This window comes from Ceratotherium simum, chromosome 3 (assembly GCF_057802395.1).
Source record: "Ceratotherium simum simum isolate JZ-2026a chromosome 3, ASM5780239v1, whole genome shotgun sequence".
Taxonomy (NCBI): domain Eukaryota; kingdom Metazoa; phylum Chordata; class Mammalia; order Perissodactyla; family Rhinocerotidae; genus Ceratotherium; species Ceratotherium simum.
The window spans coordinates 64,119,414-64,144,190 of record NC_141902.1 but is presented as its reverse complement, the minus strand read 5'-3'; the positions used below and the strand labels follow the sequence as shown (position 1 = coordinate 64,144,190).

General features: G+C 34.2%; 1 protein-coding gene across 4 annotated transcripts in view; it reads right to left on the bottom strand.

Moving 5' to 3' along the window:
* Window positions 1-24,777, bottom strand: part of LRRC49 (leucine rich repeat containing 49) — a 121,381-nt gene that overhangs the window by 9,846 nt on the left and 86,758 nt on the right. For 3 of the 4 annotated variants that reach the window (XR_015551549.1, XM_014780877.2, XM_087428622.1), the window contains 4 exons: window positions 14,294-14,531; window positions 12,943-13,128; window positions 9,704-9,813; window positions 98-251 (listed from right to left, as the gene is read on the bottom strand). Coding sequence is in view for 2 of the 4 variants with exons in the window: in XM_014780877.2 (XP_014636363.1) it covers window positions 98-251; window positions 9,704-9,813; window positions 12,943-13,128; window positions 14,294-14,531 (688 nt within the window). In the remaining 2 variants the exon portion in view is untranslated. The remainder of the gene's footprint in view (window positions 1-97; window positions 252-9,703; window positions 9,814-12,942; window positions 13,129-14,293; window positions 14,532-24,777) is intronic. The other variant, XR_015551551.1, reaches the window with a different exon arrangement.

The window sequence follows — 24,777 nt, the reverse complement described above, 5'->3', positions numbered from 1 at the left end:
ATCTTATCTGATTAAGGGAGAAATGTACAACTGCCAAGTCCCAAGCCACGTGGGATATATCCAGGCACTAGATTCCAAAGATCAATGGTAGTTTTACCTCTAGTTTTTCATTATAAAAGTCTCTTGTGGTATAATTAAGTGTAGCACGATTTGTGTTTTCTCCTGCAAGTCTTTTGCTATCATTATTTTCTTCATTGACAATACCAGGTTTTTTCCCTTTGCTTTCTAGCAGATACCGGAACTGCTTCTTCCTGTAGAAAGATAGTAAAGAGATTTGGACAGTTACTTATCAGATTTATTAAAATATGTCTATTTTTCATTGACTTTATAGGGAAGCATTGCTCTTTTGAATATCTGTTTATGAGTTTGAGTATATTATTTATTTGAGCTCAGTTCAGTACCCCAATCTTTCTACTAATTAAGCTATTCAACCCAAATTCTTTTGTTTCATAACTACCAATCATCAACATAAATGTCTCCAGCATTTTTAAAGTGAAAAAACTCTACCTTAAAAAAAATAATCAACACAAAAATGAAATAATCACAGAGCACAAAACAACCCCATTAAAGATCTAGTTGGCCAAACTTTCAAAGTCTTATCTCATAAAATATATGTTAGTTACCTCTTATAAATCACACAAATAGTTCATAATTCCATTATGTAGCTCAGTAGTATTACTCATAGATAGAAAATGGAGTGGGATACTGGTTTAAGTTCAGGCAAAAACAAAAACAAAAAACAAAAACCCTCCTACTGTTAGCATAGCAGGGCAAGATTCTAGTAGGAGGTAAATAAGGAAACAGAAACCTCATTTGATTATGAAGAACATAGACAGTGCTCCTTGTATCACTTGCAGCCCCATGAGCCTAGAATTCCAGAGGACTACAACCCCTCCTCCAGGAAGGTTGCTCTCTGGTGTCCACCACTTAGGGTGTCTCTAAATGAAGGGATATTACTACTTTACTGTGAACTGAAGACTAGGAGCAGAAGAGGAATATATCTTTTAAAATATCTTCCTTTTTCCAATTTAAAAGTATAACAGTCATTTTAGAAATTTTAAGAAGTACAAATTTTGAAAAGTAGGAAGAGATAGATAAAAATCATCGATAAATTTATACCTCATAAATCTATATAAATCTATAATATTGTTTACATTTGATATATTTCTTTCCAGGCTTTTTCTATGAATTTTTGTAAAAAGTTGAAATTATACTAAACATCCAGTTTGTATACTGTTTTCACTTAATGCTATATAATAAGCATTTTCTACATCATTAAAATTAATAATTTTAAGGAATAAATAAAATTAAATTGTGATGTAGATCACAATTTACCTAATCAATCCTTTTTATTGGATATTTAGGTAGCATAATCTATTCACTTTTATAAAGAAAAAAGTAACATATAGATCTTTATTGTATTTACTTCATTGATTTTTTAATTACAAAAGCAATGTACACATATATTTTATATTACTTTTATTAGTCTTTTCAAACAATCAATTTTTCATTAATTTTGTTTTTAATGTCATTTCTTTAACTTTCTTCAGGATTATTTTGCTGTTCTTTTTCTAACTTCTTTAGATAAATGTTTAGCTCATTCATTTGCGGCCTCTATTCTTTCCTAATATACCCATTTCAAGGCTAAAATGTTTCCATTTAGCACCGCTATAACTTGATCCCACAAGTTTTGAAATGTGGTATTTTTATTATATTTCAGTTCAAGGTAGTTTTAAATTTCCATTATGAAATTGTCTTTAACCTGTAGGTTATTTAGAAATGTTTCTTAATTTTCAAATATATGGAGATTTCCTGGCTAACTCTTTATAATTGAGTTAAAGCTTTAAATTGCATTTTCAACAGAGAACATGGTCCAAGTAAACCTTTTAGAATCTGTTGAAATTTGCTTTATGGATAGTATTTTGTCAAGTTTTGTAAATATTCCATAGGCTTGAAAAGAAGGTCCATTCTACAGTTATTGGGGGCAATGTTCTCTAAATGTACATTATGTCAAATTTGTTAATCGTGTTGTTCAAATATTTTATATATATTTTTTCTATTAATGACTCAGAGGTATATTAAAACTTTCCACTGTAATAGTGGATGTGTAGTGCTGTCAATTTTTGGTTTATAATTTTTTAAGGCTATGCCAATAGGCGCATACCAATTAAATTAGAAAATATATTTTTATATTTCTGGCAGACTGAACCTATTAGCATTTTGAAATGATCCTCTTTATTTCTAGTATTGCTTTTAATCTTAGTCTATTTAATCCTCAATGGCTACTGTTTTTATTTTGGTTAGTATTGATGTTATCTTTTCACACTTTTTTACTTTCAAACTTTATTTAACCTTATGTTTCAGATGTGTCTCTTTTAACAACATATAGTTGAACTTCATTTTTTTATTCAGTCTGACAATCTTTGGCTTTTAACCAGAACAATTAGAACATTTGTATTTTATCATTGAGGTAGATTGATCATATTGATGGTCATAATTAATGGCTCCCTTGAATCCATGCCCTTTATAATGTGATTTTGCAGTTAGATAAAGGCTATCTCCAAGTCCCTTAGATATTGCCCTGTGGCTCGCTTTGACCAACGGAATGTGGGAAGTGATGGTGCATCAGTCCTTAGCCTAGGCCTCAGGAGGCCTTGCATGTTTCTGCTCTCTCTTCAAACCTTGCCTCTGCCTTTCATATGAAAATACGCCCAGGCAGATTTCTGCAGTATAAGAGACCATGTGGAGCAGAGACAAGTTGTCCCAGCTAAGGCCTTCCTAGAAGAGCTGATAGCCTGCCAACCCCAAACAAGTGAGAGAGCCCAGGATAGATCAGCAGAGCTGCCTACCCAACCCAAAGGCGACTGTAGATACATGAGGACCCCAGCTGAGGGGAGGAGAACCACCCAGCTGACCTGTAGACTCCAGGAGGAAAATGCTTCTTGTTTGAAGCCACTGAGTTTTGGTACAAAGATACTTGCTGATAAAGCAGTATTTAGGTTAAATCTGACATTTTCTTTTCTTTCTATTTGACTCACATGTTCTGTTTCTTTTTCCCTTCGTCTTCTCCTTGTCCTCCCCCCACCCCACTCCACACTTACTAGCTTGGAAGCTGTATACTCTTTAATTCTTTGGTTACCACAGAAATTACAACATGAACTCTGAACTCACTAACATCTAAACCTAACTACTGTATCTCCATCCTAGACAATACAAGGACCTAGAATACTATATCTCCATTTATCCCTCCCCAATATATATTCTACTGTTGTAGTATATTTTAATTCTATATTTTTAAACCCCATAACACATTATTATTGTTACTTTATACAGTCAATGTTCATTTAGATTTATTCCACAAATTTAATACTTTCCTTGCTCTTTAGCTTTTCTTATACATCAGACCATTTTTGGGATCACTTTCCTTCTGCCTTAATTATAGGATTTATAATTTCTTTTAGTGCAGTAATACTGATAGGAAATCTCTTAGGTCTTGTTTTTATTACTTTGTTTTAAAATGTCTTTATTTTACCTTCATTCTTAAAAGACATTTTTGCTGTGTATAGAATTGTAGGTGGGCAATTGGTTTCCTTCAGTATATTGAACATATCATTCATTATCCTGTCTTCTGGCTTCCACTGCTGCTGTTGTGAAGTCAACTGTTGATGTGCACTCTTTTGAAGACAATCTGTTTTTTCCTGTTGTTTTAAAAATTTTCACCTTATAGGTGGTACTCTGTAGTTTCACTGTAATGTGAGTAGGTATAGATTTCTTTCTATTTATCAAATTTGGAATTAGTTGACGTTAATGTGTAGATTAGTGTATTTTATCAGTTCTGAAAAATTCTTTGCCATTATCCCTTTAAATAGCACCTCTATTCCATGATCTCTATTGTGTCTTTTTGGAACTCCAAACAAATTTCTAACTCATTCCATCTCCAAAATTTCTTAACTGCTTTTCCATATGTTCTTCTTTTCTCTTTGTGCTGCATTCTACAAATTTTCTCTAGCCTATCTCCCAATTTATTGATTCTCTTTTCAACTGTGTCTAATTGGCTATTAAACCTCTTAATTTTTAATTTTGTTTATTGTTTTTCATCTATAGAATTTGCTTTGGTTTCCTTTCAGATCTGCTGGATCACTTTTTTAAATTTCCTGTTTTCTCCAGATATTTTCAACCTTGTCTTTTATATCATGAAATATACAAGGCATAGCCATTTTATAATCTATGTGTGATAACGCCAAAATCTAAAGTATTCATGGGTCTGTTTCTGTGGTCTATTTTTTTTCCTGCTAGTTCTTATATGTGGTGCCTTATTTGCTTGTGTGCTGTTTTCTTTCTCATTGTCATTGTCCTTAAAAATTATCCATGAAGGGGTCCGGCCCAGTGGCATAGTGGTTAAGTTCATGCACTCCGCTTCAGTGGCCCAGGGTTCACAGGTTCGGGTACTGGGCACAGACCTACACACTGCTCATCAAGCCATGCTGTGGCAGCATCTCATATACAAAGTGAGGAAGATTGGCACAGATGTTACCTCAGGGGCAATTTTCCTCACCAAAACAAAACAAAACAACCTATCCATGAGGATTGTTTGAGATAGGATGAAAGTAACTTCCTCCAGAGAGGAGGTGCAGTTTCTTTTCCCAGGTATCTAGAGATAGTAATGTTTAAACTTTGATATTATGTTAAACCATCCATATGTTATGAATTCAGGCTGCAAATCTATATGAGGACTGGCTTTTGGTTACAACTTAGAGACACACTTTTCCCCTTTTCTGCTTACTCCAAGGCAACTTTCCTTGGAAAATACTGAGAGCGGGGAGAAAGGGCAGATTTATTTCTGACACACCCTTACTCTTATTGTGTAGCCATTGGGGTTCTAGCTTAATCTTGGGAAGATCTCAATGTATATTCACCACGTTAGATGGCGGCCTGGACTTTGATTCTTACCCTTCCTTCTTTACACCCAGCAAAATGAAAATTTAAGTTTCCCTGAAATGCCTTCAGGTCAGACACTGTCTCTGTGCTCACCTTACTTCTCAATGTTCTCATTTTCTGATACATCTTGGCCTAGTGTTTATATCTTGTCAGCTCTTCAATATTTTTATGGAGTTTTTATATTTTATATTATCCAGAATTTTTAGTTATTTTTAATGCCAGAGATGGTCAAAACTATCTAACTCACCATTTTCAGAAAAAGAAGTCCAATATATTCTCAATGAAAAGTTTCAAATTGTACAGACATACACAGAGTAAAACTTGAAAAATGCTCTTCAATTACACCACCACCACTCCTAACATCCAGACCCTTCCAAGTGTTCATCCTTTCAGCTCCCTTTCTATGCCTCTATATTTATATGTATACATATTTATTTTGTTGCTTTTTATAACATTGGGTCATAATATAAATATTATTTTATGCGTTATTTTATTTAGTTAATTAACTGTCTCTGGATCATTTCACATCAGAATAGGAGATCTACCTCAATCTTTTCTTTTTTCTTCTTCTTTTTTCATAGTCATATAATGACCGTAATGTAAACAGTATCATATAGATACTACATCCACTGTGTAGACATATCATGATTTATTTAGCTTCCTTATTATTAGGCATTAAGTTGTTTTCCAAAATTGGGCTACTACAAACAAGAAAGCAATGGCGGCCTTGTCTATACATCTTTTGTGCAAATATGTGAGTAACTCAATAGGCTATATTCCTAGTACTGGAACTTCTGGGTTCAAAAACATGATAGATATTGCCAAACTACCTCTCCCCAAAGTCTGTATCAAGTAAAACTTCCATCAACTGTGTAAAGAGTGTATATTGCCCTGAATACTAATAAATCTTTGATATTATTGGTTTTTAAATTTTTAACTCAATCTCATTGGCAAAAATGGCATATCATTATTTTAATTTAATTTGTATTTCTCTGATCACAAGTGAGTTTATCTTTTCTTATGGTATTTGGCCATTTGTATTTCTTCTTGTGACTTCTCTATTCATATGCTTTGCCTTATTTTTCCTATTGTGTTGACCGTTTTTCTTTTACTAAATTTGCAGGACTTCTTCAAAAATGTGTTAAATGTGTTGCAAATATACTCCCCTTATCTGTTCACGTCTTTTGACTTTATGATGTCTTTTACTACATAAAACTTTAAAATTTTTGTGAGCTAAATGTTTCAAATTTTACGAAAGCATTAGAAAATACAGTAGAATATTTTTATAAATTTGGGATGATGAATACCTTCCTAAAATACAAAATTCATCTTGTGTAGTTTCCTGAGAAATCACACTGGGATTTTTGACTGGAAATTTAGTAAATTTGTGATTTACTTTGAATAAATTGGCATCTTTACAATATGAAGTCTGGGAACTCATTAATAATGTACACCTCTCTATTTTTTAGATTTCTTTTTTATTCCTAATTTCATTGTTTACTTCATAGTTACTTTGTGTTAGGTGGATTTCCTGGTATTTTATAGTTTTTATTGCCTCTGTAAATGGAATACTTTTTCTAATACTATTTTCAATAGTTTATTATTGGCATGAGGAAACATTAACTATTTTTGTATGTTGATATAATGTCTGTCTTCCTTGTTGTATATTCTGGTTAGTTCTAAAAGTTTAAAAGTTGAACTCTTGGATTTTCCTTAGAAAATTGTCTTTATAAAGGGTCAGTTTTTGCTTTTACTGGTCAACTATTCTTTTTTCAATTTCTTCTTCTTTACAAGTTGCTGTTATCTTTATGAATTTCTTTCCTCCATTTTCTTTTATTTTACTTTTGTATTTTCCTAGCTTCTTGAATTGAAAGCCTCATTCATTAATTCCTAATCTTTCTTATTTTCTAACAAGTACATTAAAGATATATAATTTCCTCTCAGTGCAGTTTTAGCCACATCCCACAGGTTTTGACATATAGCGGTCTTGTTATCAAATTCACTTATATGTGATTTATGACTTCATCGTAATTTCTTCTTTAACCCCAAAGAGGTAAAGTATTTTTTTAAATCCTTTAAAAACAAAAGGAATACAATAATAATTATAAAAAAAGAACAAAAAACAAAATAGATCAAAACCCAAAAAGATAATTCGAGCAGTGCATACAGACATTTGATGTTTTTAAATCAAATATTTTAAAATTACACAAGGATATCTCCGAAATAGATGCCTTATTTCTCACAAATTGCAGCATACTATACAACTGTTCTATATCTTGCATTTTTTTTTCTAAGACGTCTTAAAGACTGTTTCATATTGGAACTTCTATTTTTAGAGCTGCAAGTAATTAGTCCTCTATTAATGGACATTTAATGAGTTTTCTTATTTTTGTTATTATAAACCCTGGCTGCAATGAAAATCCTTGGACACATATATTTGTGCTCATGTAAAAAACATTATCTGTAAAATAATCCTTTAAGTGAAATTACTAAGTCAAAGGGCATGTACATTTAAAATTTTTTAGGTACTGCTAAATTGCTGTGAAAAAGACTTGCACCAACTTTCACTACCACCAACAATGTATAAGAATCCTGTTTCATCATGCTGTGTCATCAAACTTTTAGTCTTTCTCCTCAAAGTTATCTCATTGTTTTAAAATTTTCATGTCTATAACTTGGATTGCGGTTAAACATCTTGTTTTAAGTTTAAAGGCACTTGTATTTTGTTTCCTGGGAACTTGCTTCTCCTGTTCTTTTGTTTTTCCAATTACAACTGGATAAGTTTTGGGCTCATTACTTCCTAATTTTATGATATTATGATTAGAGAAAGTGATCTGTATGAGTATGCATTTTGAGATACATGGAGATTTTCTTTGAGCTTAATATATGTTCAATTTTTGCAGACATTTCACAGGTGTTTGAATAGAATATATATATATATATTTCTGAATTGGGAATAAGGTTCTAGGAATAAAAATCTAAATACATTTAAAAGTGTGTTAATTGTGTTATTCAAATCCTCTATATTCTTTTTTATTTTGATTTATTTGATCTAATGATCAAATTGATTAATATCTACCACGATAACTGTGAATTTGTCAACGCATACTTGTTTTTGTTGATGTATTTAGAAGCTGTGATCTTGGTTATATTAAGTTTCATAACTATTATCCTTTTTTGGTGGACTGTAGTTTTTGGTGTCATCAATTCCATTATCACTAATATTAATATTCCCATATCTGTTTGTTGTTGTTGTTGGCATTTGCCCATTATATATTTTCCATCCCTTTATTTTCAACCTTTATATATTGCTTGCTTTAGGGGTCTCTTAAACACAACATGTAACTCAATTTTTAACCCAATCTGAGAGCTACTATTTATTAACAGGAGAATTTCATTCATTAACATTTATTGTGATAACTGATATGTTTCTTTTTCTTTTTTCTTCCCTTCCTGCTTTTTGTTGATCAGTGTTTTTTCCTTTTAGTGGTTTAGAAATTGTACATCTAATCTTTTTTTCTAATAGTAGCCCTTAAAATTTTAATACACACAGTTAAACATGTATTTTTCCATAATTTCTGGTGTTAATTAATACTTATTATCTCTCCCAAACAGAGAAATAAACTTAGCAAACATTAACTTCTTTTCTCTTAGGATTTTCTGGGATTTTAATTCTAAGGTTATTAAATTTTTTTTACATTATTCATTAATATTTTTTCGACAACTCTATTTTTCACCGATTTCTTTCCACAAGCATCATTTCTTGAATTCAAGGTTTCCTATTTCTTGCATCCATGTTCGTTTTGTAGCAGTACTTCCCCCAGTATTTTTTCTTCAGAATGGTTCTATGGGTTTTTCATGGGATTTAGATTCCACCAATCAGATATATTTGGGTAAGATTGAAATCAGAACTGAGCTAAGTAGGAAGTCAGGGTAGCACACAACAAACCTATTTTGTTGGGGTAAGTTGTAGCAGGGCAACATGGCTCTGGAGCCAAGTTCTAGAGAGAAGAGTGAGAAACTCCTTGATCCCCAAAGTAGCTAAAGTGGTATGATCCTGAAGCTTGCAGTTGGGACAACAGTCACCTGATCACCCAGCTCCCTGACTGTAGCAAAGATGGCAGTTTCCTGGGTGGGCTGGTTCTGTGGTATCATTCTGGCAGTCACCTCTGGAGGCCCAGTCTAGGCCTAGTCTAATCACATGATTGTTGCACTTAATTACAAAGCACAAGTTTTCATTTTTGTTTTGCATGGATTTCAAGGCTCTTCAAAATCAGACCACAATCAATCTTTCTGGTTTCATTTCTTATCACTATTCACAATCATCCCATGCTCCAATTATACTGAACTATCTACAATTCTTCTGCCTTTGCAGATCTCTTTTCCCCATACCCTCTACCTGAAAAACTCCTACTCATTCCTGAAGAACTAGATAAAACGTTACCTTCTTTGTGAAGCCTTCCTCAACGTTCTTCCAAAAATCAGTTAGTCTCTCTTATACTCCAACAGCCCTCTCTTATAGAATCTGAAACATTATAATTGCTTACATATATCTTTAACTTATTAGACTACAAGCCACAGGAGAGCAAAGACTTTGTCTTATTCATCTTTGTATCACCAACACTTAGAATAGGGCTAGCCATAAAACAAATTTAAGGTAAATGTTTGTGGGATGCATAAATGGCATAGTTAAGAGGTGTGCAGAATTTATTCCTTTTTCTAGTGCAACAGTAATTCTACAAAAACTATAGAAATTAAAGGTTACCTGGCATCACCCAGAATTGAAATCAGACGATACTGGGGTAACTCGGAAGATGCTACATGTGCTAAGATTCCAAAGAGCCTTTCAGCCATTATCATATCATTCTGTGTCACCTGAAGCGATACAGTGGAGAGGGGTCAAAAATGATACTGTCTCTTAGTCTGATACAACTAATATAATTCCAAAGAAAAGTCCAGATTAAATATTTTCTTTTACTCCAGGAAAGAACATTCTCCTGGGCTGTAGAGAGAAAGTTCTCTGATATTTCTTTTTATCTCCTGAGCTTAATTAAAATGAAGATGTACAAATGTAGCTCACGGTGATGGAGAATCTGAGAGGTGGTGAGTTAGCTCTGACTTAGAAGCCATGTTTCCTGAGAATTATACTTGAGACACCTTCAGTTCTTAATGGATTTTTTCAGAAATCCTGTAGCTTATTGGAGTAGAATGATTTAGGGGGAAAATCATCAATTTCAATGGAATAGATTCATTTCTATAACGTGTCAAAGGTAAGCCAAGGTGTTTTTCATATCTTGCTCCTATAAGGATAATTTTGTCCCTCCCTAAGAGATAGAACATCGTACTAGCAAGGACACTCCTGTTCATTCTGAAGTTATGTCTTTCTCTCTCCCCACAAGGAATAACCTGTCACAGGTATTCCCTATGAGGGCTCATTTCTATGTTAACCAAGAAAGTGCTAAAAGCTAAAAGCAGGACTTGCATTAATATCTGGTCCTATTTTCTTTAATATAAAATAAGGTTGCCTGCATTTTAAATACTATTAGTTTGTCTATATAATTCAGTAGTTCCCAATCAGTGTCCATTTTGGCCCCTGGGGAACATGTGGCAACATTTGGAGACGTTTTTGGTTATTGCAACTGGTGGAAGGGTGCTACTATCTAGAGGGTAGAAGCCAGGGATGCTGCTAAACATCCTACAATGAACAGGACAGGCCAACAACAAAGAATTATCTGGCCCCAAATGTCAACAGAGCTGAGGCTGAGAAACCCTGGTATAGTTAAATTTTGGATCTTTAAAAAACTCATTCTTAACACTAGCTATAAACACTTCACAGGCATTTTCTGAAAAATAAACCCAAGCATCTTATACACATGAATCAATCCAAACTAACTCTTTCCTTTCCCTTCCCTAGACCTTCATAGTTAAGGAGGCTGCTGCTCCCCCAGATCCTTCTTTTAGATGACAACTAAGTTGTTTGGTCTAATATAGTCACCTAGTGGCCAGTACAGGCCACTACTCCCTCTTTTCTTCTTGATGCTCATAATTCAATTTAATTCTACCTCAAGCAATATAATTCTCTCTTATACAAAGAGAAGTAGAAATATAGTATAACATTACTATATATTGTCAAGAATGAGATAAGCAGCTTTCTTTTAGGTCTTTTACTAAAGGGTCAAATATCCCTGGCATTGACATTTTTGGAACTTTAAACCAAAATAAATTATATTGGTTCTTTCTAATTGTTCTCTACTTTATATAATTATAGAATTCCTTCCTATTTCAAGGTTCTATAATAACTAGTACTCCTCTAGTAGTGGTCCATGTCTGGATAAATACACTATTTAGGGTTAATCAGGACAACAGTTAGGCCATTAATGAGGGAGAATTACTCACCCATAGCCAAAATAACCATTCTACTTCCAGTCCAGTTAGCTTTGGAAACTTTTGGGACTAATTATTAGATCTCACCAGTGACTCACAACCTCTCCGGGGAAGTACCAAGAAGGTACACAAGGATACACAAGACTAAACCAACTCTCTTGAGAACTAGCTGGAGAAATTAATAGTCATCTGGAGGTTCCAGATTTGTCCCACATCTTCAACAGATGGCTGACACTGGGGTTGTGGGTCTACCGTGGCTGATGCAAACTTCACACGGCTCTTGTGCGCTGACGCAGAGACCTCCAGTCTCCTAATAGTATCCTGGATTTTTGGAGTTCAAGGCCAGAGGTACTTGCAGTGTAGCAGCTGCAGGGACATACAGTTGCTCTTACCCCCATGCCGGCCAAGTTGATTATAGTTCATCCTACAACGAGGAGGCCTTCTGAATTTTAAGAGATAATCACAATAATACTAATGGCTTATTAAAGATTTTTTCCTTTGGAGGATTACTTGAATTCAGTTCAGGAATTCCACAGTGGAGGAAGCAGCATAGTTTCTCTCTTTTCTTCCAAAGTAATATTTAAAGAGAACACGGTCTTTGGATAGCTGGAGGATTACCCTTGTGACAAGCTTAGCAGAATCAATCTGAAAAATAACTTTTCACTATCCAAAAAATAATTTTCTGGGGCCAGCCCGGTGGCATAGTGGTTAAGTTCACATGCTCCACTGCGGCAGCCCAGCGTTCACAGGTTCGGATCCCAGGCGTGGACCTATGCACCACTCATCAAGCCATACTGTGGCGGCATCCCATATACAAAATAGAGGAAGATGAGCAGAGATGTTAGCTCAGAGCTAATCTTCCTCAGCAAAAAGAGGAGGATTGGCAATGGATGTTAGCTCAGAGCCAGTCTTCCTCACAAAAAAAAATAAATTAAAAAAATAATAATTTTCCAGGTATTCAGGCTCCAGGCCTGAGTTATACCATGCAGATACGCCACAGGCAGCTGTGACAAACTATTAACAAAGCAGTCTAGATGTTCACTTGTGCTTGTTTTATTTCCTTTTTCTCTCCTCTGTACTTTTTCTTCCTTTACCTTTCCTCCTTGCTTATTTCTCCTTCTTATCTCTTCCTTTTTTTTTAAGTCACTCTTCTTTCCCTATGTACATTCTCTTCTTTTTCCATGTTATTCTTTCCTTCCTCTACCACAACCCTTCTTAGTTAACATTTGGGTATTACTTCCCCATCCCCTCCTGCATGCCAGGCAGTCTGCACAGCACTTTGAAAAATACAAAGATCATATTACCCACAGAAGTGTTCTTTTTTAAACCGTCACCCTACCAGCATTTTACTTCTCTGAATGCTTACAAACAACAGTAAAAGTATTTATTATTCTCCATTAACTGGTTACTATGTATTTTCAAAATTTGTCTAGTGCTTTAGAAGAAATCTTTTTGGATAAAAAGATTTTTAGCTTTTTGACATTTTAAATGTTAAGATTTAAAAAAAAAAACATTTCTCAAAAGTTCTCTCATGGTTACTTAAATTCCTGACCATTTTTATGCCTACTTCCCCTAAAATGGAACATTTTTATTCTACAGTTGACTTAGTGTTTAGCTTACCTCAGTTCCATTTATCTTCTGCATACTGAAATGGCTCAGCCTAAACAGTACATAGTATTTCCAGAGTGTGAAGCTGACAACTGGGTTTCCTTGAGGATCAACTGTCAGCTGGTCAATGCGACGGAGTTGTGCTAGTGCATTAAATTGCTGCAGCATTACAAGATTTGTTTCCTTGAATTTAAGGTGCTGCAATAATAAAACACAAAAAAAAGAGCTGAACATTGAGTTTAACCACTTTAAAATATTAACATCAAAGCTTCACTGATCATTCCCCAAGTAAATCTGTAAACTTTAGGCTTAACTAATATGTTTTCAATTCCATCAAATCAACTGAATGTACTAAACTTAGATAACTTTAATCCATCGAATGCATCACTGATGAAATCCATTAATCCATTTAATATTCAATTCAAAGTGATTTTCCTTCTGCAAAGGACAGCCCTCTATGTATTAACAAGCTAAGATTCTTAGAAGTCATATAAATATACAACAATTCAGACTCTTTCAGGCATTACAATGATTTTATACGAAAGATTAGATATGAAAATTTCAGAACTTTATAAACACAGGGCTCACAATGTTTCTGAGAAGAATTAGTTAGCCATTATTACTTGCATCTTGCCAATTACTATGTAGGCTAGTTAAAGTGGCTACAGGAAAATAAAATCATTAAAACTGAAATGCGAGTGTAAGTGTTCTGTCTGAATTTGGATGATCTCTTCTAAACACACCATCTCCAAATCTATTTGTCTTCTTTAGGGAGGATGATGTGGCAAAAGAAAAAAACACTATAAAACAGTAGGTGATGGAAATCATTTCACTAACAGAAAAACACAACAATAATAAAAACTCAAGAAAGAATTCATTATGGAAATCACAGTTTCTACAAATGCATGCTAATAAATAATACAAGAACACCATAATTGGAAGAGAAATTTTAATGAGCTACTAAAATTATTTTAAATGTTGTTAGGGGACTAATGTAAAAATTATATATAATGTACATGTCCCATTAATGCCAGGTACAATAAATGAACACATAATATAGAGTTAGGTGAGGTCCTGTTGAATGCTTTATATAGCAGAACTATATAATTTGAATAAAATTATATTGGTCCTTTATACTTCATAAGGAATCATTTTCTAGAGAGATAATTTCCAGTATTAACAGAAAAATGCAAGGCCATTTACGAATACTAATTTAAATTCCAGATCCAGAAAATCAACACAAAAGCTTAGTCTCCCTGCCAGATAGAAACTGCATAAATAAAAGTTAAAACAGGTCTTTGGCCTGAACACACAAGTCATAACTGAGAAGAATTTAAATATACTACTAAAAAGAAATGTTTACCAGAGAATTAGGAAACTTAATCTTCAATTTGGGAAGCACTTGGACGATTTCATCAAATTCTATGAAAGTGAAGGACACTGTTGTCACCATTCCTGCTGTCTGAACGCTCCAGTTCCGATCCAGAGACTCTAGCGCTCCTGAGCCATACAGGGAAAGTGTGTCCCCATCCACTTCAACAAGGTAGGTGTCTGTGACAGATAAACCCTGTAAAGCATTGCTGAGTCCTGAGTCCAGAGACCTGGGAAACCCAACATACAATTTTAAATGAAAGTCTTATCAGGCAAAGTAAATAACAGAATGTGAAGACCAATTTCCAATTGGTTTTCCAATTCGAAACGGTATTGGAAATTTCATATTCACTTTTTCATTTCAATAATTAAACCCAGAGAATCAAGGACTAATTTTCAATGGACTATCTGGAAGTTTTGTATTCTTCTAGTCATATATTTTAATTCAAAAGGAGGTACACGTGAACAAACAAGTACCATCTTTAAATCCAAATTATTTACATCAATGAAAGATAATTGATATCCTATTTAGTTTTAAAACAATCCATTTAATATATTGCAGAGGGGCTGGCCCGGTGGCGCAGGCGCTTTAGTGCATGCGGTCCGCTGCAGCGGCCCAGGGGTCGCTGGTTTGGATCCTGGGCACGCACTAACGCACCACTTGTTAAGCCATGCTGTGGTAGCATCCCATATAAAACAGAGGAAGATGGGCATGGATGTTAGCCCAGGGCCAGTCTTCCTCAGCAAAAAAAAAAAAAATATATATCTGCGATATCTTTTCATGTCAGTACAAACAGGTTTTCTTAATTTATAAAATATTCCACCGTTTGGCTGAAAAAAATTGCATTTTACAAAATAATATTTCTATATTAAGAACCATATAATATAGAAATATGTTTTTAAAACACTTCAGAAGACATATACTAACTGTTAACAACAGTTTATCTCTCAATGGTTGGATTAAAGGGTAATGTTGACTTTCTATTTTTGAATACTTCAATGTTGTTTGAAATTTTGCAAGTGTATGTATACTACAGTTATAAGCAGTAAAATCAGTGAAGAATTCCTCCCCATTTTGAAACAAGAAATGATGAAAAAAATCATATTATATTATATATTAAATATATTTTTATTAAATTTGTTAAATATCATATATCATATTTTTATATATATTAAATAGTACATATATAGAAAATCACTTCACATACTCTACTGAATATCATAATTGCTATTATTTCCAAAGTAGAATCCACATTTTCTGTAAAAGTTTACCTAAACGATAGCTGAAGAAGAAAATAAATAGCTCGATCCAAATCAAATTTTCTGCTTTGTGAATAGAGACATAATATTTGTTTCACCCAATCTCAAAACTCTGACAATGCTGGGCTTTTGTTCTATGTGTTTTCATTCTGAGATTTTTGCTTTCAGACAGTATTTATCTGCTCTTACTAATATTAGTGCTTTCCCTCCTTTGTGCTCTTATGGAATTTTGTACACTCCTCCAATACATCACTTCTTATATGCTATCATAATTATTTATGTTTACAATTTTGTCTCCTCTATCAGACAGTGAGTTCCTCAAGGCTAAAGACTATAGTTTTTCATCTTTGGGGGCTCTGGGGCCTCGTAATGGGCTTTTCACAATGTATATTGAATGAATGCATTATTAAAGATCTTCAAAATTTTTATAACGCTGATGTTGGTGGATAAGACTGACAAACCATCACCCTGTTAGTTTATCATGCTTCACTAGACTTACATGTACTTACTTCAGAGACACCAGCTAACCTGTAACACATTTGTCTATACAATAATAAGTAATAATATCAGTCAACTCTAAGTAAGTATGCAACCAAGAAAACACAAAAAAGCTTGATTTCTGCCAGACTAGTGCTCAAGACGATGATTATTATATGACAATAATTCAATGAGAGTACTATATGAATAATCTTAGACGATAATCCTGAAAGGTAAAGGTTGATAATAGAACAAAAATAAGATGAGAATTAAGAGTTTCTTATATTGTGATTTGTGTGATGGTTTTGTGCTGAGCTATGTAGAGCATATGGTCATTTCTGGAACAAGATAAAGGATAAGAGTTATATTTCACTGCCACTAAAATAAAGAAGGCTTAATGAAAAGAGTGCATGCCCCTATTATAGCACTTACCACATTGCACTGCAATTACCTGTTTACTTGTCTGTCTCTCTCACTAAATATTGTGATCTTTAAGGGCTCAAACTTTGTCACATTCACTACAGTAGATCCAGCATCTAGCACAATTCCTAGTACATGTTGTGCTCAACAAATATTTCTTGAATGACCTAATGAAGTGAGATAATTATAAAGGTTTTGTTGTTGTTGTTGTTGTTTTTTGGTGAGGAAGATCGGCCGTGAGCTAACATCTGTTGCCAATCCTCCTCTTTTTGCTGAGGAAGACTGGCCCTGGGCTAACATCCATGCCCATCTTCCTCTACTTTATATGTGGGACACTTGCCACAGCATGGCTTGATAAGCGGTGCATAGGTCCACACCCGGGATCTGAACTCGCAAACCCCAGGCCACCAAAGCACAGCATGCAAACTTAACCACTACTCCACCAGGCTGGCCCCGACAATTATAAAGTTTTTTATGAGTATCTATTGAATCTTAAAAAGGATGTTCCAACCATAAACTGTGGTTTGAGCAATGGGGCAGAATCAGTGATACACAGAATGAGGGTTCACAAGAAAGTTTTTTCAGGTGAGGCAAAGACAAATAATGAAAAAGTAAAGTCAAGGCAAGAAAAAAAGCTAGCTAGTTGATGTAGTGATGCCTGAAGGCTATGATACCCGCAAAAGAAGTTTGTTTTAATGTAAAAATGATGGGGAATCAGAGCTATGTACCAAAAACATGAATAAATCCTTTGAGAAGTGGTGGTGTTTTATATCATATATTTGGAAGTGTCTTGCTTTTCTTTTTCCATTTGATTAAAAGTTTAAACTACAAAATAAAAAGTCTATCATCAGAAAGGGATTATTTTTTTTGCTTAAAGGTTTGTCAAGCAAACTGTTGGGGAAATAAGTGAAATAAAAACAAGCCTAGACTCAGCAAAACAGCAGAAGTAATCTCCAGTTTATATAGATCTCACATGGACATTCAGTAAAACAAATGGGCTGTAGACAGGTCCATCCTTCTCAATAGGAGACAGCACCTGTTATATAGGTCATTCAATACTTAACCCATTTCAGTTATTTTCTGAATGAGGCTTGAGTTTAGCTTCAAACTCTGGCCAGTACGGAACAGAGGAACCTGTTCCTCCAGGAAGGTGTGCTCTGATTTCTATAAAAAATAACTTAGAAAGTTTGCTAACCAATGTTTATACGTTGGGGATTGTCCTTCCAGTTTTCCTTGTATGCTTGATAGATATGTCCACATCTTTTTAGACATACATACATACATATTATTTCATTTGTTTATTCATTCATTTATTCACCAAACATTCTCTGAAAGCCCACTATATACAGGGCACTGTCCTAAGAATTCTGGCACAGGCAACTAACTCCTTTGTATTGATAAGGACAATGAGTATAGAAATCGTATGCAAGTTTTTAGATATATCAGAATTTTTCCTCAATTCTATTGGGCTATGGTCCCAGAAATAAAAGTGCTCTAATAATACCCTGCAATTAATTTAATAAACACATGGGACATAATTTCTAAACTGAAATGACCCCAACCTCATTAAACAAATAGGTTAATCTGGAGAGCTTATTATATATCAGGTATTATGGTAGGCACTGGGGATATAAAGATAAATTAAGACTTATTTGCCCTTAAAGAGCTCCCAATCTGGATGGAGGGTGGAGAGCAAGATAAATATATACATTAACTCTAATATAATGTGTTTATTGTCACATAATGAATATTTAAACAATATGCTATGGGAATACAGAGGAAGGAAGAACTAATTCTTCTAGAGGGAAGAAGTCAGACTTCAAATGAAGGTAGCATTAGAACTGATCCTTGAAAGAGAAATAGTAGAATTTCATCAGAGGTAGAAGGAGGAAGCACACTTAAGGGAAGAAGAACAGAATGCAGAAAGGCACAGAAGCCTAATTATGTACAGCATATTCAGTCAAGAACAATTTCAATATGGCTGGAACACTGAAACATACAGGGGAGTAGCAGCTGAAGATGAAGCTGAAAAGTCAGATTTTATTCTATAATGTTGAGAAGCAGAAAAAGATCTTTAAATAAAAAAGTAATGGGACCATATTTAATGCAAGCTTTTTAGCACCTCTAATGTGCCATGCGTGGAGTTAGGTGCTGGTGCTGGGGATACAAAGATGAATAAGACATGTTCTCTGCCCTCAAGGACCCACTTGAGACAGTAAGTTGGTCACTTTGTGGAGGATGTAGCAGGGGGAGGCTGGATGGAGGGGGAATAGTAGGAAGACCAGTGCAACAGCGTCAACTAGACCATATAACAGCGTAACAAAAAAAGAGGGAATGGTGTAGTGGAAATGGCATTGGCAAGAAAATCAGATGCACCTTAGTTCAAAGCCCAGATCCGCCACTGACAAACAGATGACTTTTGGGGCAAGTTATTTAATTTCCTTGTAGTTTCAGTTTCCTTGTATGCAAAATGGTGATCATAATACATATTTTTTTCAGAGTTGTTATGAAGACTAGAAATAATATTCTAAACTATACCTCATGCTTAGCTCAATACAGTTTAGTGATGATTTTTAATAAGAAAAGAGAACATAGATACACCAGAGATTTAAGAGAAAATAAAAGTAGGACTTAAGTGACTCATTGTGCGGAATGAGGAAGAGAGAAGAAACCAAACGTGACTCAAATGTTTTAGAGTAGGTGACGGGTCACTTGGTCCAGTTTTCTACTTCTGTCTAGTCTAAATTTACACTCTAAGAAATGTGGTATTCTTCCGCAGAGGATCCATGTTTTAAAATTTGTTTTCTCATGAAGCTCCATGAGATTTCCTTATGGCGGGGAAGCCCCAATACATTTCCACATAAATTTCCCAACTCAAATATTATTTATATAACAGTAGGCAGTCTGCCATCAAATAGGAATTTTCTTCAAGATCTTTAGTGGTTAATTCCAAGTCCAAGCGTTCGTTTATTCAACTCAATCTTTATATAAGAATGAATCAGAAAAATATTCTGTCTTCTTGATTAGTGGAAGACTCTAAGAGAAGACAGGGTGATTAACTTAATGCAATAAAGTAATGAGTCCCTGAAGCCAGGCTAAATGGAGAATTTACTCTTAAATGCCTAAATGGAAAAAAAGACAATATTCCAGAAGATTATGGTTTTTGTTTTCTTTTTTTTAATCTGTAGGCTTTCTGTAACAGGCTAGAACAGAAAGACTTAAAATATTTCGGAAGATTCTTTTCCCAATGAATAAGTGGCGCTGATTCCTATAATAACGTATTTTATGAATTTCTATTACAACATGCATAGGTGTGGAAATTCATTTTATGTATTATATTTTATTATAGTAGTGTTGGCTAAAATACCACAGTGTTCATAGACAGGAAATGACCAAAAATAAACCAGCTTCACTGCATGCATCCAATGTAAGCAAAGAAAACATTACACCAAGTACTTTCCCATTTCTGGCAGGGGAAAGAGAGCTGCAATATGTCATTTTACTGTAGAGCTGTCCCAAGTACAGTGAATAGTGAAATCACTAATGGGATATACCAAAGTTTTACAGAATTTCTTCCCTTTAATGTGCCTATGATTTTTCATGGATACTTGTTTCCAGGCATTTAGTTACACACCCATAAGCCAAAGGTCACAGACATTGTAACACAAGAATTAGCCACTTTTTTGGCATTATGAAATATTAAAGACTATAAATGGGATTGTAAAAATGGAAAACCTTATGTAGTATTAAAAAACAAATCGGAACCCTAAGGAAGAGATTTTGTGGCCCTCTGACTAGCTTTCCACCTTTAGAAAGAGCCAGGCTTACATCATTGAAAGATGAAATTTAAGTATATTTTTAAAGACTTACAGAGAATATAGTAATACAACTTCTAATATTTAAAACACCTCACTTGGTACTTTCAGATAAAATAGCAGACAGGCTGAGCACGTGGGTTTGAAACCTCTCCCTCTAAGACCCCAAGTAATTAAAATGGTATAAACCTACAACAGCAACAAGTACAGAGAGGGGCAATCTGCAAAAGAAGTTTCAGCAAAATTCTGGAAGCTGGAAAGTGAAGAATGTTGAGTACTGAAGAAGGACAAAGGAAGCCATAGCTTTGAATATGCTCTGGAGACAAGAACAAAGATGGCAGCCAACATGCCCAGCAGAACTCTGGAAAGGAAAGAACAGGAGACATGATGGAAGATGAGTCAGAAGTGAGAGCGAACACAGGGGCATTAACTGAAGATCTGTAAAAAGATCCTGCCACCTACTTCTCCCACTGCTGATAAAACAGTCAGGCCGAGTAGCATCGCAGAGCAGTGGGAAAAGGAAAGAATATTCAATAAATAACAGTAGGGCAATTGGTTATTCCCATAGGGGAAAAACAAACAAATCAGACCCCAACCTCAAACTTAAAAATCAATTTTAGGTTAAAGACTAAAATATGAAAGGCTAAATTTTAAACCTTTAGAAAGACAAAATGGGGGAATATTTTTATAATCTCAATGTGGTAAAAGATTTTTTTTCCTTAAACACAATCTAAATGTGTAAACCATAAACGAAAAGGTATACATATTGGTATCTTCAAAATATAAACAGTATTTAACGTCAAAGACATATATGAGCAAAAAGTATATCCAAATCTTATAAATCAAGAAATAGCATGATACATTTAGAGATTTGGTAGAAAAGGAGTTAGTAAGATATACCTAAAAAAAAAAAAAAAAAAAGGAGTAGTCACATAGGTAAAAGGGAAATCAGGTGAATATGCTATCAAGAAAGTCAATGCAGACAGCCTTTCAACAATGAAGAGTGTCAACTATGTCAAATGGTATGGAGAGTTCAAGTAAAATAAGGACTTAAAGTTCAAAAAGTCAACGTGGATCCTCAAGGTAAAAGCTCCTGGTGTAGACACATACAAGGTATAATAAGCTCTTTTAGAAATATTTCTACCTTTCTGATGTAAGAGATTTTACAGGAATCAGATAACCACAAACTAAATTGAAGAAATCATCTGCCAACCACTACAAGTTATAAGTAACTGATTTTGCACTATAGTCTCCACAAATAATTCACTGTCTATCTTTAAAGTTTTATTTTTCTGACTTCATATATAAATATCATCTGTGTCTTCTTGACTTAACAGTTTTTAGGTCATTAAAAAGGGTCAGACCAAGATAACGTAATGGCGTCTCCATGGCACCTTGAATGTACATCAGTAGGAAATAAATCTTTTGCCAGAAACTGTGGATCTCTTTCCTAATGATTCATTACTGCTCTCCACATCCTCTCCATTGAACCCATACATCACTTTTCCCATCTCGCCCAAACTCTTCCTTCGTGGTCCTTGCTTAAAAAGCCTCTGACTTTGTGGAACTCCTAATAAAAATTCTGAAACTCTTGGCAGTAACTATAAAGCATAACAATTTTCACTAACAGATACTTCCTCTTTCTCTTGGAACTGATTGCTTGTTTTTGAAACCATAAAAGTAAAGACTCTATAATTTTAAATTATTTTAGAGGGTCGCAAAATTTTGAGCCATGAGTTGCTTAAAAAGTATAAAGTGATAGGAAAGTCACATTAATAGTCTGGAATCTACCTATGAGACATAGTTCGCTAGGTAAAAGAGCCAATTAATAAACAAAGACACTCCTGCACTCACTGCAGCTGCCAACACTAGTAAAACCTGAACAGCAAACAGCCCTGTAACGAGAGCATAGGATGCATGGCTGAGATTGGAAGGAGAGAAGGCTGGTCATTGTTGAATACCTCGGTCCCTGGTTCCACACCTGGTTCTACCACCAGTAACTTCAGTGTCTACGATAATAGTTTCAACTGATCTTCTCTCCTCTGATGACCTTCACTTCTACTCTTCTCCAACAATCCACTCCCATGGCCAAAACAATGGCCTCCAAATTGCTCTTAATGTTGTCATTACTTAGATATGTTCCACCTCTAAAAGCTTCAACTTCAAAAACTTACTCTGACCATAAATTCTTACTATTCCAGCTCACTATTAACCCTCTTACTTCATATCCTTCTCATCTTCAACCTCATTTACACTTCCAGCCCCAGAAATAGTAAATTTTCTCCCAATCTGTTGGCAACCTTCTGTTTTTCAATTCCTTAAAAATCTAGCCTAGACCACATGACCTATCATTTCTGTCTTTTGTCATTATACTTGAATTTTTTATTCCTTATCTTTGATCCTTTATCTCCTTATTCTTTATCAGACATTTAGGTTCTTTACTGTTATACCTAGCTACTCTGTGCTCCTGGAATACTCACTCAACAATTCAGACTAAATGCTACAATTTCATGGTCTCTAGCCTCATTTAGTTCCTCAGAATTTTCCTTCAATCTTTCAACACTTCCCCAGTTAGCTTCCTCTGGAAACCAAACAAGACTCGAAAAAATGGAGAGACAGACCATGATTTTTAAAGTGATGCTTTATTAGCTTACAACTGTCAATCCTTCCAAAATCAATAACTTAAATGTCATTTGAATAAGATTCTTAACATTCCTAGATTAAATCATTTTAAATTTAAATTCATATGGAAGAACAAGTGTTTGAGAATTGAAACTTTGAAAATAATGAAAGCAGATTTCCCTTCCTAGGTATTAAAACTTACTACAAAACTACTATAATCAAAATAGTCTGGTATTGGCATAAAAACAGATAAGTAGAAAGTCCAGAAATACATCCAAATACTTATGGGAACTTAAATAAGATGAAAATGGCATTCTCATTTAAAAAGAGAATAGTTTAATTAAGGCATGCTATTAGCAAACTGACTAGTCAATTGAAATAAAATCAAGTTAGACTCTTACCTAACACCATATATAAAAATAAATTTGATGTATTAAAGGACTAACTTTTAAAACCTTATTAAAATTTTAGAATAAAATTTGCAAGATTATTTGGATAAACTTGGGACCAGGAAACCCTCTTAAGGAAGATAGGAAAAATATTTTTTAAAAAAGAAAAATCAGAAATAGAACTGATGTGTAGTACTTCATAAATCTAAAGTCCAACGATACAAAGTTTTAACTTTATAAAGTCTTACAGCTCTAACCAACTATAACTATATTTTGACATTTAAATGATATTAAATAAAACTCTAGGGAAATATAAGAATGATATGTTTGTCATATAAATTATTACTTAATTAGAATTTCTATTCTTGTTGCCTTATTTTTCTAGCTGAAAGATCTAAGAAGTTCTATATGTGGATACCCAAGTGAGCTGAAGGAAGTACACTGACCAATATAAATTAATCCTATAATTAAAATTTTTTAAGTATATTTGTCTAAACTTATGTCAGCACTCTTTAACTTCAGAAAACTTCCAAAATATTATTCTAATGCTTCTTAAATTACTTTCTTTAATACATTATTTATATATGAAAAGCTTAAAGAATACTGGCTAAAAACTTGAAATAAAGCTACAGTATAGTTAGTTGGAAATGTGTTTCAGAATTTGGTTACGGTCATTAGATAACTGTGCTTCATTAAATGAAACAGAATTGAAATGCATTTGATCTTTGATTTTTAGGCTTTATTTTTAAATTATATATATTTTTAAAATTATATATATATATCTTTATATATATATAAATTATATATATATATAATTTTTTATTCTTTATATATCTTTATATATATATAAAGATGTTTTATGTCCCTCTCATTTACTTGATTCCAATAAGCTTTCTTGAGAGGGAGAGAAATATGTGAAGTCTAGATAGTGTACTCAGATATGCTCAGAAACCAGGGGATACGTATTATGTGACACATGCATCACAGAAGAAAAGAGGCTGTGAGCCACTGTAATAGACAGATATTATAGAACACAACTGGAGTAATTATTCAGATTTTATGCTTAATTGCTCAATACTACTAGTAGGGAGGAAGGTTTTGTGCTGGCTGCTGGGGACACAACAGAGGTCAAGACAATCAGGATTCTGTTCCTCTTGAAGCTTACATTCTAGTCGGGAAGACAGACATGAAACAACTAATTATCCACTAGTTATTGACTTATGGTTATGGTAAGTGCTAAGAAGGAGAAGTGAAGAGTACTGAGAGATACAAACGGTATGGAAGTGAGGTTTAAATTTAATGCCTCCAGGGCCAGCCCCATGGCTTAGCGGTTAAGTGCGCGCACTCCGCTGCTGGCGGCCGGGGGGGGGGTGGGGGGGGGGTGGGGGGGGGATGGGGTTGGATCCCGGGCGCGCACCGACGCAATGCTTCTCCGGCCATGCTGAGGCCATGTCCCACATACAGCAACTAGAAGGATGTGCAGCTATGACATA